At 41.3% G+C, this 16,358-nt stretch overlaps 1 protein-coding gene and 3 non-coding genes across 4 annotated transcripts; 1 reads left to right on the forward strand and 3 right to left on the reverse strand.

Annotated features, from left to right (window-relative positions):
- Positions 1-4,995: 4,995 nt before the first annotated feature.
- On the reverse strand, positions 4,996-5,082 carry trnay-gua (transfer RNA tyrosine (anticodon GUA)). Its single transcript is given in 2 exon segments — positions 4,996-5,031; positions 5,046-5,082. It is a non-coding gene; the product is annotated as a tRNA-Tyr (tRNA).
- A 956-nt stretch (positions 5,083-6,038) lies between these two features.
- On the forward strand, positions 6,039-8,099 carry LOC148067721 (uncharacterized). The gene is made up of 7 exons (XM_087806410.1): positions 6,039-6,141; positions 6,217-6,291; positions 6,478-6,546; positions 6,734-6,799; positions 6,949-7,447; positions 7,513-7,834; positions 7,916-8,099. Exons 1-7 carry the CDS (start codon positions 6,039-6,041, stop codon positions 8,093-8,095), a joined length of 1,314 nt encoding a protein of 437 aa, XP_087662536.1. The 3' UTR covers positions 8,096-8,099.
- Positions 8,100-10,114: 2,015 nt separating this feature from the next.
- trnay-gua (transfer RNA tyrosine (anticodon GUA)) lies at positions 10,115-10,201 on the reverse strand. The gene is given in 2 exon segments: positions 10,115-10,150; positions 10,165-10,201. It is a non-coding gene; the product is annotated as a tRNA-Tyr (tRNA).
- Positions 10,202-10,405: 204 nt separating this feature from the next.
- LOC148067723 (U1 spliceosomal RNA) lies at positions 10,406-10,570 on the reverse strand. The gene has a single exon (XR_015713276.1). It is a non-coding gene; the product is annotated as a U1 spliceosomal RNA (small nuclear RNA).
- Between the last annotated feature and the right edge of the window lie 5,788 nt (positions 10,571-16,358).

Raw genomic sequence — 16,358 nt, forward strand, 5'->3', positions numbered from 1 at the left:
GTGTAATTTATTGAAGGAATTGAATTACATAAGCATTAAAAATTACTAGTCTTCATCCACATGACAAAATTATTTGATTGAAGTCTTAAATAAAGGAAACCTAAAATAAATACCAATTTGAAATACTAGAGTTTAACAGTTATTGGAGGACAACTTCAATATAAAGATAATAAATGGGTTAATAATGGAAAATACGGTTAAACATTTTAGTGGAGTTCTATATCTAACAAAGGAGAAGAAAATAAAATAAAAGAATGAATAATTATAATTATAATAGAAAAATATTTTATAGAGTAGATTTTTACTTTTTTTTTTTTCATTTTTATTTTTTTTATTTTTTTATTCATAAAGTGAGTCTTAGTTAGACTTTTATTAATTGGTTAAACTTAGGTCCAGAAATCCAACAATAGCAATGCTAATATAGAAAAAACATAATTAAATAAATAAACGGAATGCAGAAATGGTCACTTTTGACAGTCACTTTTTTCTATTTGATATTATCCATTTACTTTAGCAATAGACTTTCAAACCAAATCTAAGAGGAATAATAATGATTAAACAAAGCTTAGAATATTTTTGTAGCTAATAATGTCATATAATTGAACAGATTTATTCATAAAAACATTTAAGAGAGTTAATATAAAGAGTATTATGATTAGTTAAATGATTTGACAATAGATTTGGATATAAAGTTATCCAAGAAAACATTTTTTTAAATACAAATAAATTAGGTTGTTCTATTTGTCCCTCAGGGGGAGGACTTAGATAGATACTTAGCTGGATAATAGGTTTGTTACGTGATGGTGATTCTTGTTGCACGGTTCTGCCGATCAACACTGCTGAAGGGAGCTTCGTCCAGATTGCATTCAATTAGTTAAAATTGTTCATGTAGAAAACAGCTCGAGAATAAGGTACGACTGTGTTTTACTATCTCTCTGACTTAGGTAGTAAATAGGAAGGGGTTAATTTTGTCTGCATGAAGTAGTATGAGTAAAATCTAAATAAAAAGCATGATTTAAAGAGGTATTGTTTCTCATTTGTCCAAAGAATGCGATGCTGTTCATGTCTTTCCTATGTTGCAGGACGAGCTCAATGATGCACTGTTGACGGGGGAGTACGTCAACAACACCTCACACGAAGAGCCCACATCCAAGTCGCCGAAAACGGGGCTGCTGCTTTCTTTTTACCTCGTTAAAGATGTTTTTCAAAGCAGTGGATACTGGCTCCATATCAATATATATTTTATCAAAATCTCTACTTCAAAATAGACTTATTAGATTTGAGTTAGTTAGTGTGAATATCTTTGTTTTGATGATTTGGCATTCAATTACTTCAGTTTTAATTCATAGCATAATTTGGAATTATTATTATTATTTTTTTTTGGGGGGGATTTTTTCTTTTTTTTTTTGATTTGAGAGAAATGCTCATAATGTATAATTGTTTTCATTAAATTAATCTGTGTTTCCTCTGTTGCTTTCTCACCATATGTAATCTTTGTGTGGCACTATACGGATGATAGTTTAGCATGTTTAGTTTATATCATTTATCAGATTTGCGATCATTATTTTGAAATCAGACTTGTCTTTGTTTTATTGCATCATTAGTTCATGATGCAATCAGGGGGAATGTAAGGAAATGACAACTTTACTGTAATCAATCATCTAGATTTAACACACATTTCAAATAGTCACTTGATTAACTGATAATCTTACATATTTAATTCATATTAAATAATCCTATTCTTGCATTGGATTCACTGACTGCAACACAAGGCCGAGGTCACAAAGCCTCACACACACAGAAAGACTAAACAATCCCAGATTCCAAGAAGTCAGTGTGAACCTGTTTGAGAACTCACACTGAAGGACACAAGTCGCTGGGAAGAGACAGATTCTAGAAAACAACAACCTTCAGTAAGTTTCCACTACGATCACGTGCGACGGCCATCTTAGAATCAAGTGTTTACAGTCACTGACCAATCCTACATGTACATTTGACTAGAAGCGTTAACCTGAATATTCTACTATAAAGATCCACCATTTTGTGAGATCTTTGTGTTCTGGCATTCGAAGACGTCTGCGATAGATCTCTCTGCTTGCTAGCGCCCGTGTTCACGTAAGTTTGTCTCTGACTTTTGCATAATTCACTAAACGAGCATTTTTCTTAAACTCATCCATGTGTCTGTCCTTCATTCCACCAACACGTACGAGGCTGGGGAGGGGTCGGTTCATCGGAACACAAAAACCCCTAACAAAGGCCATCAAGGCACTACGATGTGGCAAAGCAGCAGGACCAGACGACATCCCAGCGGAGGCCCTTCAGGCTGATGTTGAAACCTCAACCAACATGCTATACCAATTCAATTCAATTGAATTTTATTTAAAGTGTCTTATCATAACAAAGTTATCTCAAGACACTATACAGTTGAAATAAGACTACAGTTGGTTAAGGAAATATAGATCCCAGCAATTCAACAAAGAGCAAGAAACAAAACACTGTACAGTGAGCTGTACAGTGAGCAATGGCGAGGAAAAACTTCCTTTTAGAAGGCAGAAACCTCGAGCGGAACCTGACTCATTGTTGACGGCCTGCCGCTTTGACCGGCTGGGAGGAAGGATGGGGGGGTAGACAGATGGATAAGGAGAGGAGTGAGGGAGGATATAGTGAGAGAAAAGAGGAGAGTGTAGGAGGGTCCATGGGGGTGCTGGAGAGAACTCGGGATCTGATGACGTGGTGAAGATCCTGGATCAGCAGCAGCTCTGGAGGTGGATCCCTGGATCAGCAGCAGCTCTGGAGATGGATCCCTGGATCAGCAGCAGCTCTGGAGGTGGATCCCTGGGGCTCCGGGAGAGAAATAAAAAGGTGTGGGTTTGGGACAAATGTATACAATACACAGGTATACAGACTCCGGTGACGGGTGAAGATATATAGAGGGGAGAGGGGGGGGGGAGGTTGAAATAGCCAGGCCAGAGGGCACATACCTAGCACAGCAGGATCCAGACACAGGGGCCCAAGCCGCGGCAGGAACCCGCGGGAGACCAGGACCCGGCAGGCGAGATAACCACCAGAGCCGACCCCAAACACCAGCGAGAAGGCGGACCACCACCGGGGGCGCGAGAGGGCAAGCACAGGCGAGGACGACCAAGGAAGCAGAGAGGGGGAGGCACCAGGCGCAGGCACGGAGGCAGAGGGACAGCCAGAAGAACCAGTCAGGGGATAGGGCCCCGGGGCCAGGCCGGGCCACGGAATTCCCCCAAACCGTCAGGCTGCCACCAAGTCCATAGCAGGGGACCGAGTCAAGGAGATAGGGATCCACCACAGCAGCGGCGGCGGAGCAGTGAGGGCGGGGGTAATGGGGCTGCAGCCGTTCGGGAACGGCCCCCAATCTTTGAACTGTAGACCGTCCCCAACAGCCACAGCCCACCTCCCCCATGTCATGAGGGAAGTTTGGGGGGCCAGCAGTATTTCATGGGCGGTCCACGGTCTCTAAGGTGCAGAGGCCCCGCCCATCACACATACTGACCCCCAGCCCCCGCCCCCACCCACCATGCAGCACCCAGGGGGACAGCAGCTGATCAAGGAAATATGGGAGGATGAAGAAAATATACCAACAGACTGGAAGGGCGGGCTTATTGCGACCATTCCTAAGAAAGGAGACCTCAGGGATTGCAATAACTACAGAGGAATCATGTTGCTATCAACACCAGGCAAAGTGCTAAATCGCATCATCTTAGAGAGATTGCGAAAGGCGGTTGATGATGAACTGAGAGAAAACCAAGCAGGTTTCAGAAACGGAAGATCATTCAGTGACCAAATTGCTACTCTCAGGATCCTCATCGAACAATCTATAGAATGGAACACACCTGTTTATGTCAATTTCATCGACTTTGAAAAAGCATTTGATAGTGTAGACCGAAAGCTGCTATGGAATTTTATTGGCACACTACGGAATCCCCCCCAAATACATAAACATCATCAAGAATACATACCAGGACATGCAATGCCAAGTGCTCCACCAGGGACAGGCACAAGAAACATTCACGGTGCTCACTGGGGTGAAACAGGGCTGCCTTCCTTTCCCTTTCCTTTTCCTCTTGTGCATTGACTGGACTATGAAGCAAGCTACCCACAATACAAATACTGGCATCCAATGGAGTCTGACAGAACAGCTAGAGGACCTCGACTTTGCGGATGACATTGCACTACTGTCACATAGCCACCAGCAGATGAAAGAGAAATCCCAACTGCTAGAAACAACAGCCGCAGGACTGGGGCTTAAAATTAACGGAGGAAAAACCAAAATAATGCGGATAAACAACAAAAACATGAGTCCTATGAACATCGGGGACCAGACACTGGAAGAGGCCGTAAAATTGACATACCTGGAAAGCGTGATAGCAGTGGACGGTGGGACAGAGGAAGATGTGAAGTCAAGAATAGGGAAAGCAAGAACAACATTCAACATATTAAATAAGATCTGGAAAACTAAGAACATCTCACTCAATACGAAGCTCAAAATCTTCAACTGCAACGTCAGATCCGTACTGTTGTATGGATCAGAAACTTGGAGGACCACCAATGCCATCACCAATAAACTACAGACTTTCATCAACCACTGCCTTAGACGTATCCTCAGAAACGTTTGACTATACATTCACAATCAACATTTCACTCCAGACAGATTCACTGGTTCGAGACAAGCTCGGATCAGAATTAGATACGACACCGGTTATTTAAAACATCTGTTTATCTGCCAATCACACCTTAAATCGTAGATCAAAGAACAAAGCAGAAAGGGGGGCTAAAAGACGGAAACCCCCACCCGAGAACATTTAAATGATTAGATTACAAGAAAACAAATCAGGATGTCTCTCTACGGGGGATCGGGACACAGGGAACTTGAAAGACCATTTGGCCGGAAAGGAAATTTTGCCTAAATTTAGCGATGTTTCTACAGATCGGGGCCTTTTTTGTTTGAGAGGAATAAACAAAACTTCCTTCGAGCCGGATTTGAACCAGCGACCTAAGGATACCTGGCGTAACCACTACAGTCGTCCGCTCTACCAACTGAGCTATCAAAGGTGATGGGTCCCTAAACTTTCAAGCCAGGACTGCAACAAATCTTGTTAACACAACTTTAGATTAGAAGAAGAAGAATAGGAACTTTACCCAGGATGCATTGCAAGAACAGCTCCCCCCATTCAGGTAAACTCGAAATTGAATCATGGTTATTTGTGACCAGCAGCAGAGCAAGTTAAAGTTGTATTTGCGATAAAAAAAATTTTAAAAATGCGAGGCTACTGTACGTTTCAAGAGTCTTACGTTTTAATACAGTCTTGGCTGCAACTTGAAGGTGGTTTGTGTGATTAATGTACAGTATAATACGAAGTGCTTGAACAGTTTAATTTAAAATGTATTTATCCATTACTTCGCCCTAGGAGTGGGAACATGTGACCAGGTATGTTTTCCTTTTTTATCTTCAACTTGTTACTTTCAGAAATTTTCTGGAACTCCTGTGTTGTTCTCAGTATTATCTTGATCTTTAAAGTATATACTTTTTTGAGTATTGTTTTGATTGTTAAAGCGCTTTGTGACCCTGGTCTGGAAAAGCGCTATATAAATAAATATTACTTACTTACTTACTTACTTATAGAACATATTTTTCCTTCCAGTTTGTCTATTTGCCTTTGTTGTTTTTCAGCACTTCAGGGGTGTTCTTTGCACAGGGTTGGGGGGGTTTGCCTACTTAGGTGGGATTTTTTTCACACCTTGGCTGACCAGTGTCTGCTTGGCAAACAAAGCTGGGGTTGGGGGGGATGGGCAGTCACTTGGGACAGACACTTTGTTCATCTTTTTAACCTTATCTTTGTGTTGTTTCCTTTGATCTATGTTCTTTATATTTAAGCTTTATCATCCCTTGCTGTTTGTTCTTTCATTTTAAGATCAAGTCAATCTAATCTTTTATCACCAGAAGCGAAAGTCCTACAAATATCTGAGGTGAAAAACAAACTTGTGAAGTTAAAAAAAAGAACAAAGAAATGCAAGACAAAGCCCAGGAAACCGGGGAGTTCATGAGCTGTTCCATGGCGGAGGTGCATGAATACCAGACCTCGGAGGCTCAGGCCCAGCTTTTCTCTGCTGGTAAGTGTCCCCCAACTTGCATACTGATTTCTACCGTCCACGGTAGATATAATAGTCTTCCCTTTTTTGATGCAGACACTCGGGAAGTCGATTATGATGATGAGGAACTGGTTTACTATGAATCTCAATATGAAGCTGAGCTACAAGCAGGTATGCTATATATTCACATATTTCTTTCATAAGTTAATAATAAAGCTTCATATAGACCCACATCCCCCCATCTCATGTCATCTCCTTGCTCCCTTTTTGACGCTGACCACTGGCAATTGTCCCCCATATTGCATACTGCTTTGTACTGTCCACGGTAGATATAATAGTCTTCCTTTTTTGGTGCAGGCACTTGGGATGATCATGATGAGGAACTGGTTTATGATGATTCTCAATATGAAGCTGAGCTGGATGCAGGTATGCTATATATTTACATATTTCTTTCATATGTGTATAATTAAGCTTCATATAGACCCACATCCCCCCGATCTCCTGTCAGCCTCTAGCTCCTTTTTTTGACGCTGACCACTTGCAATTTTCCCCCATCTTGCATACTGCTTTGCACTGTCCACGGTCGATATAATAGTCTTCCATTTTGATGCAGACACTTGGGAAGACGATGATGAGGAACTGGTTTATAATTTTCAATATGAAGCTGAGGTACCCACAGGTATGCTATATATTTACACTTTTTTTTCATGAGAATATATATCTTCCCTTTGACCCACATAGTTCCACCCCCATCTCCTACAGTTCCTTGCTCCCTTTTTTGACGCTGACCACTAAACAGACCTCAGACTGACCGCTGCTCCCTTCCAGATGCAGAGTGCCCTGTGGATCCCGCTCCAGTGGACATTGCTAATCAGGAGCCGCTGGAATTGCCCGGTCACTGGAAAGATCAACTGCCGCCCTCCCAGCACGAGTGGATCCGTCGGACTATGTTCAAGTCCAACCCTCTCACTGGCAGGCCAGAGCTAAAATTATGGTGGCATCCTCCTCAACCTGCCCTCATCCACACCAAGCCTCCCGCCTCACCCGACCAGTTTTTCTGTCGGCCACTGTTCCTGTGGATGGCCCACAAGATGTGGGGAGTTCCCCTCTTCTGCATACGTCAGGCCTGCAGCAAGCAGAGACTCACTGCAGCAGGAGTCTACAGATTGGTCCGAAAGGTCCTGGACATTGATGGCTGGTATGCCCTTGCGACCGAGTGTCTGGAGTGCAAGGGGTGCTCAAGGAAGTATGCTGGATGGAGTGAGTCCATCCTTGGACAGCTGGATTTGGGTCACCGCAGCCAGTTTCCTGCATTGTTGACATACAGGTATTTCATTGTGAATGTCCACAACTACCAGACTTGTTTTCTAAGTCACATTCTTGTTTCTCTAGATACGCTTGTGACATCCGAGTCCTAAGGATGATGAGGGAGCAATTGATGGGCAGTGCGACTCAGCTTTACAAAATGCTTCTGGAGCAGCACAACGAGGCGTGGATGCAGCGGGTCCTTCAGTACCTTACAGCCTGTAAGCCTTTCACAAAGATCTCTGTGGTTCGGCCTCGCTTTGCTAAACCTCCCAGGCTTGCTGCTCTCCCTAAGCCTAAGTGGTTCTTGGCGGTCTATGCCAGGGATGTTCTGGGGCGCCTTCCAGAAATCAAGGCCAAAATTACCAGCGTCCTGGGTTACATCCTGAAGATGGCCTCAACAAAAAAGGTATCACAGCACCTATTATATACAGAATACTGACTGAATACATACCAAATGGTTTTTGACTCTTTCTTTTTATTTCCAAAGGTCACTAATAAACTTGCCGGTTCTGCTGTGGGTACAGCTGTGTGGTGCACAATCGTGGGCAACGAACACGGACAGGTCCTGGTCTCTGTGCTCACTGCAAGTAAGGGTAGAGGCCTGGATGCCATGGTGTCTGGCCTCATGAAGAGATACAGAGAGGCTAGAGAGGCCACGCCAAAATGAATGTACGTGGAAAGAGACTGCTGCAGTCAGCATGGGCCATGTTGGGTGAAGGCCATATTCACGGAGTGGGTGCAGCTCAAAGTTCGCCTGGACATAAAGCACTTCATGCGCCGCTTCTCTGCTGGTGTCACCACCAAGGCCCATCCCCTTTATGGCATTTTCATGGCCGCCTCGCCAGATGCATTTTCGAGTTGGACCCAAATGATGTTGCCTCCCTTAAACAGGCCAAAAAGGCCGAGCTGACAGCACAGGGGTTCGACCAAGTCTCAGATGAGGCTGTCAACAGTCTCATCAGCCGGAGGGAGTTGGCATGCCACTGCAGGAGGAGGACCAGGGGGACGGAGGAGACCACCAGACTGATTGATTCGTTGATCACTTTGTTTGACAGTGAAAGCGGAAAGGAACGTCAGGGCGTTTCTTTGTTGGACCATGAATGTATCCAGCAAATATGGAAAGAACAGCAGAGACATGTGCCGTGTATTCAGGACCCAGAGGACTTGTCACTGTATGTGAAGACAGGCACCCTTAAAAAAGGAGGGGTGGAGCTGTCTTGCTACAGGTGTGCCCGTGGCTCCACGTCCCTGGAGTCCTTCCATCTTCACCTAAACGGGTTCATCCCAGGTAAACTAACCTCCAGGAACCAGTGCCAGTAATGCGCTTTTCCAGACGTATCTTCTGGAAGGGCTGATGCGCTGGAACGAAGACTGCATGGAGGAAGCAGTCGAGGGTATGCCTGTGGTGTGCTCGTATGACGGGGCTGTCAGAGAGGGGTTGGATAAGTTCAGTCGGTATGTGCTCTAAAGAGCATGGGATACACGTTACCGTAGACCTGGAAAGTACACAGGCAAGACATTATTTTTATAACTTGATCATATTAGGAAGGAATTACTATTGCTATTAATTGACAACTTGTGTTGGATCATATATTTAAAACTCGTAATTTGTTTTTTATTGTAGGTGAACTCCTTGGGATTGAGTATCTATACAGTCAGACTGGCCAAGCTCTGACACCAATCCTCCAGGACCCTGAAGTGGTAGACAGGCTTTTGGATGCAATCTGTGATGAGGACCTCTGCGTGAGGGGTTCCAGGAAGAGTACACAGATGACATTACAGTTCCTCTACTCTACGAGGACAATGTGTGCTGAGCCCCCTCCTCTTCACTCTGCTGAACCATGACTGCACTTCATCATCCAGCTCCAACCTTTTCATCAAGTTTGCGGGCGACACAACTGTGGTGGGTCTCATCATCAACAGCGATGAGACGGTCTACAGGTCTGAACACTTGAACATGGAGAAGACTAAGGAGGTCATTGTGGACTTCAGGAGAGTAAACACCCAGTATCCACCACTTACCATCGACGGAACTGCCGGAACTGTCGTGAGGGTGAGCAGCACAAAGTTCCTTGGTGTGCACATCTCTGAAGCTACCTACCATCACTCTCACCTCCGCTTGCACTACCTGTGCCTTAACTTTGTTTTTTGTTGATATCCTTTTTATTAGTTCATTATGTAAGTGTTGTTGATTATTTATTTGATTTTGTTGATTATTTATTATTATATGTATTGTGTATATATATTATTTATTCTTTGAATGTCTTATTTAATGTACTTTCAACTGTCTACTTTATGTTTTGCATCGTGGGTCTGAGAGGACTACAATTTCATCTATGCTGTATGTCTTGCAAACATGTATATTTGACAGTAAAAAAAACTTGAACTTGACAGCTCTTCTTGTTAAGACACCATGATAAACTGTTACAATCGTCTAAACGAGAAGACACAAGTGTTTTTCGAACAAAAGTCAACGCTTGGAGGTCACTCAGTATATCAAAGCAGCGAAATCAAGAAATGATCAACATGCTTCCCACAGTCACAACAGGGACGTACTTTTGGTACTTCTGGGAACATTGTAAGCCCCAAAGAGATAATGTCTGCAGCCAGAGATGGTTAAAAACGACAGCAAGTAGCGTGTATGTTAACACAGACCTCCACTGCAGGTCCTGATGGAAAAAAAACTTCCTTCGAGCCGGATTTGAACCAGCGACCTAAGGATGTCTGATGTGACCACTACAGTCCTCCGCTCTACCAACTGAGCTATCGAAGGTGATGAGTCACAGATGGTAAAACAAGAAATTTTAAAACAATATTTAAGAGACAGAACAGGAAGTAACTGAGTAAAATAAAGTGCTCAGAGGAAGAATTCACAATGATAATACTCGAAATTATTGTCTAGCGTGAGCCTGCAATATATGTGCATTTCTAACATGCAATAATAAGTCATAACAATGATTTCTTTGTACAACGAGATCAGGGGAGAGCGCGAACGCAGTCCCCCACTACCAGAAATTATGCAGTCGAGATTCCCACATTTGGGGAATTCGCAGGGGTCAGCACAACCTAAAGTGCAATGGCTGAGCCTCGCCCTGGGTGAACCACCTTCTTGATCATGGTATCTCCCCTGCCAGGTAAGTATGACTTGTACACGCCTGCAGTACTGTAGTGACTCGTGAGCACAACATACACACTCGTGGTGAATAATATAACATAATACTATTAATACAATCAAACGCTATTCCTGAACAAAACTACAGTACATGTGCGAGTAAATGTACAAACTAAAGACGTTTAAACACATTTAGCGGAAGAATGAGAACTTTACCCAGAATGCATTGCAGTGTTGCTTAAATAAGATGCAATTAAACGTGTCATTTTTTAGTTAAAAAAAACCAAAAACACTTAATGTGTGATACTGAAAACAAAAGTACTCGATGTTTAACCAAAGCAAAACTATAGAAGAAGAAATAATTCTCCTCTGCAAAATAACGTCACGTCAGCCTCACAGCCGCGTTTCCACAAAACACCGACCCCTGCTGGTGAAAAATTGAACTACAACATTTACAGATTAACGTAAATACGTTTTTTTTTTACTTGTAAGAGCATGGATTTAATTTTAAGTTTATTTTTATCTGAACATATCATAACTGTGTATATCTGTATTGTTAGTACTTGAATGTTTTTGTTTTTTCCAAAATGTTTAAAATTCAGTAACAGTAAAATGTAAATAATTAATAGCAAAATAATAAATAAAGGGAGGAGTCTACATCAATCAAGTTTTGAGATAAAAAATAATTATTAATATAAATAGTTGCATGTTAGCCGGTGCTGGATTTTCTCCAGCTGCAAAGTGATAGTTCACCCAAACTTCTCTCATTTTCTGCTCTGTCGAATCGAAGAGTTGGGATTATTATTACAGTAATGTGTTCTTTTTTATAGTTATATAAAAACGTTTATGTTCATTTAATATGGAGCGAATGAGATTCAGTACTCTTCCTCTTCCTCTTCACCTTCCTCCGAAAAGACCAAGTTGTCCGGGTCAGTATAGCGTGTACTTCCAGTGTAGACAGTAGACTGTACCATGATTGTTTGCATATGCGTTTAAACCGGAACTAATATGACCTGGTGTTGTAAACACTGCTGTGTTAGTGCGACACAGAAGATCTACAAATGTTAATAACACAGCAAGTCCAGAAACGAAGGATCACATAAAACAACTTAAGGTTGCAGTGGTTTAACCTTCATCCATGGCTTGAACCAGGGACTCCACCTATTGTCTCGATGAAGAGGTTTCTCCACATTTTGTTAGCTATAAATGATAAAACATTATGTCATGTAAATGTGGTTCACAATAAATGTTGTAAACATTAAAGCTTTGTTGTTTAAACATCATTTTGTTGTTGGTATTATTGTGTCCCTCTGAGGAAACCTCGGCCCCTGCATTCACATGTATTTAGATCTGCCACTAGTGGAGCATTTAAAAGTATCTTCATACATTTTTGTTCACTTAAAAAACGTACTTTTTAACGTTCTAACCAAAGTGATCTTATTCGTCGCAATTCAAATTACAATTCCAAAACGTAATATTCAAAACAGATGTAAAAACAAATCACTTGACACGTTTTTTTTTTTAAATCGCCAAATGTTCCGTTTTAAAGTTTGCAAAAACGAGTTTAAAAGCACGTTCAAGTTTTCATTTTAAGTTGTCGATTTGCTCCCTCTGCTGGAGAAACTTGGAACTATTAGAAAACGGAGACGCCTTTTGAATATTTTATATAACTCTTGACTTTACTTAACATCAAACACGTCTGAGTTTATTATTTTCATGCGTTTAACGAAGTATCAGGGAGAACACCATTTTCCTTGTGTGTGTGTAAAAGAAACTTTAATATATTTTTACGTAGTAAATAAATGTTACACTCGTAGGAATTAACTGTCGACTTTGAAATGGTCGAGAACTCATAGTGCGTCGAATGTTGTGACGAAGCCAGGTGTGTTCATTCAACCCTCACAAACTCACGTGACAGAAAATACTGAATGAAGGATTTGAAATGAAACTTACTTGCACGCGAATGACACTCCCAGAAACGAGGAATATCCAAAAGTACAAACTGAAGTCAGTGGAGCTCGAGGCGCACCTGTGCTCACCTGTGACGGAGAACCAGGTGAATGAGCTTCAGCTCGCTCTGTTAGCTGAACCTCACACCTGAACCTCTGTTCTCTCCGTGTTGTATTCAGAAAATACAAATGATAAAATAACACAATACTATAGTAGAATAACGTGGAATTTATTATATATGAACAACCTGAATTAACTTGTGTATACCATATTTAAAATGAAAGGGAGCAGAAAAGGGAATACATATATATACATATACTAATATTTACCTCCTTTAATAATAACATTATCTTTTCTTACACACTCATACAAATTGACACTGGTTGTCGGAGTGGTGCCCCGCAAAGGGGTTGGCTTTGTTAACAACTGGAAAACCTTCTGGGGAAAACCTGGTCTGCTTAGGAGAGACTGCATCCATCCCACGTTGGAAGGAGCATCTCTCTTGTCTAGCAGTGTTGACAGCTTTAGTGTAACGTGACAACTCAGAGCACAGATCAGAAGGCAGAACTGCGGTCTTCCACACTCTTCTGGTTCTCCTACAACAGCAACTTGCCTTTAACCACATAGAGAGGGTGAATCTGCCCCGCTTAATAAAACCAAAAAAAAATGTCAGTAGAAGAGCTGGTAAAGAAAATCTAATTAAAAAAAATCTAAATCAAATAAATACTTGCACTACCATTGTAGAGGACAGGAGAATTAAGTGTGGATTGTTGAATATCCGATCCCTGTCCTCAAAAGCTGCACTAATTAATTAACTTATATCAGATAAAACCATTGACTTATTGTGCTTAACCGAAGCCTGGCTGTCTATAGATGATTATATATCTTTAAATGAATCAACACCAGCCACACTAACTTTAATGCCCCTCGACGCTCTGGTCGAGGAGGTGGAGTCGCAGCCATCATCAACTCATGTCTTTCAACCTTTACTAGACCACAATCTGAACTCTTTTGAAAGTATTATACTTGGCATATCTAATACAACCTTGAGATCAGATCAGTCACTTCTCTTTGTTGGAGTCTATCGTCCTCCTGGACCATAAGCTGAATTCTTGTCAGAGTTCCCGAAGTTCCTGACCAGCCTGGTGCTTAAATCAGATTAAGTGATTATTGTTGGTGACTTTAACATCCATGTTGATGTGGTCCATGATAGCTTAGCTAACAGGTTTCACTCTATCCTGGAGTCATTTGGTTTCTCTCAGTATGTACATGAACCGACTCACTGTTTTAAGCACACATTAGATCTCAGTGCTGCATTTCACACTGTTGACACCAAATCCTTCAACAGAGGCTAGAAAACCATATAGGCATACGTGGGACTACTCTTAACTGGTTTAAATCTTACCTGTCGGATAGAACGCACTATGTACATGTCAACCACCTCTCATCGACACACACTAAGGTCAGCTATGGTGCCCCACAAGGTTCTGTTCTTGGTCCAATACTATTCACAATCTATATGCTCCCACTAGGGGACTAAATCAGAAGACACTCTATAAACTGTCACTGTTATGCTGATGACACCCAACTCTACTTGTCCATGAAGCCAGATGAAAGAAATCAGCTAACACAACTACAGTCCTGTATTACAGATATCAAGTCATGGATGACCAAAAACTTCCTCCTACTGAACTCGGAAAAGACTGAGGTTTTACTAGTTGGTCCGCAACATCTCAGACAATCATTAACTAATGATCTAGCTTTACATAATGGACTTTCTCCAGCTACTAGCACCACTGTAAAGAATCTGGGTGTATGCTTTGACGAGGACTTGTCATTTAACTCACACATAAAACAAATCTCACGGACTGCTTACTTCCACCTTCGTAACATTTCTAGAATCAGGCACTTCCTTCCTTTAGATGCTGCTGAGAAGCTCATCCATGCTTTTGTAACCTCCAGGCTGGACTATTGTAACTCTCTTCTGTCAGGATGTTGTAAAAAGTCTCTCAGAACTCTTCAGCTCATTCAGAACTCTGCAGCTCGTGTCCTGACTAAGACTAAGAGGCGCAAACACATTTCCCCTGTGCTGTCTTCCCTACATTGGCTTCCTGTAGAATTTAGAATATAATTTAAAATTCTTCTCCTAACCTATAAAGCCTTACATGGTCTAGCACCAACATACATTAAAGATCTAATCCAAACTTACCAACCCTCTAGGATCTTATGATCCTTAAACTCCAGACACCCTCTCTATGTTTGAAAACAATCTTAAAACCTTACTTTTCGATAAAGCCTATAACTAACCTAACTGTTTATCTTAGCTGCTATAGGCTGAGAATGCTGGAGGAGTTTTAAACACCGAGCTCTGTATATCCTTCTTTTCTGCATTACATTCATCACCTGTGCAGTTTAAACCCACACCTTTTTATTTCTCTCCCGGAGCCCCAGGACTCCACCTCCAGAACTGCTGCTGATCCAGGATCTTCACCACGTCATCACCACCAAGTTCTCTCCAGCACCTCCATGGACCCTCCTACACTCTCCCCTTTTTTTCTCACTATAATTTCCCTCACTCCTCTCCTTATCCATCTGTCTACCCATACTTCCTCCCAGCCGGTCAAAGCGGGAGGCCGTCAACAATGAGTCTGGTTCCGCTCGAGGTTTCTGCCTTCTAAGAGGAAGTTTTTCCTCGCCATAGCTCACTGTACAGCTTACTGTACAGGGTTTCGCTTCTTGCTCTTTGTTGAATTGCTTTTCCTTAATCAACTATAGTCTTACTTCAACTGTATAGTGTCTTGAGATATATTTGTTATGATAAGACACTTTAAATAAAATTGAATTGAATTGAATTGAATTGATAAAAATAAGTCGAAGTCTACCTTTTTTCAAGCCTTCAAAAAAACACATTTTACACATTTGGGCAACATTTTTTTGTGCTCACATGGTCCGTCTCATATCATACTTAAGTATTCCGACCTTTTTTTCCATTTTCGGAGTCGCGATTTTCAGCCATTTTTTTTAAGTTTGAGAATTATACCATGGCTGAGTTTTTTTTTTCCATCGCATGAATAAATGTAAAATACGAGAAAGAGAAAATGTGTTTTCTTTTTCTCCAATAATTATGCCTATAATAATAGTTCATATAATAGTTTTACTAAGATAGTTGTGCAGCTACATCACTGTACAGGAATGTATTCATTTTCAAAGTGACTTTTCATGTTATTGAACAGTATAACAGAATAAAAAAAACAAAAACAAAACAAAGTCGACCAAGATACCATCTGTGTTAAGTCTGATCTAAAATTCATTGTTTTTTGCACATGTTTTATTTCTTTTTTTTCAATATTGTTTGTAGGAATCCTCTTTGTACGCAATAAGATGTTTCTATTTTCACATCTTTGTTTTGTATTCATTTATGTGTAATATTCATATTTAATTGACTTTAATGGTGAACGTAACTACACAAACCTTTTTTCCAAGCATAAACATGTGTGACTTTCCCCCCCCCAGTGGTGATACCATTCATACCATTTATGAAAATCCTGGCTATGTAATAATCATTATCCAGAACGTCAGGGGTTTAACTATGTATTAGTGGAACGACTTATCTGGGCTCGATTCGTTTGGCTGCTTCTCTCGCGGGTATTCCTATCGGCCTGCCCAGTGATCGTCTATGGAAAAACCAGTCGACCACTCTGCATGATATTTCTAAACAAGTCGCTATTTGTTACATTACATTAATATAACAGACACACCCTCGCCTCAGCCTGATGGACACAAACATATATAAATATATTAAATATTTACAGACACAATTAAAAGTAGATAAAATGCATGGATTTCAGTAAAGAGACAGGAGTGAGAA

This window comes from Callionymus lyra, chromosome 13 (genome assembly GCF_982586985.1).
Source record: "Callionymus lyra chromosome 13, fCalLyr1.hap1.1, whole genome shotgun sequence".
Lineage (NCBI taxonomy): Eukaryota > Metazoa > Chordata > Actinopteri > Syngnathiformes > Callionymidae > Callionymus > Callionymus lyra.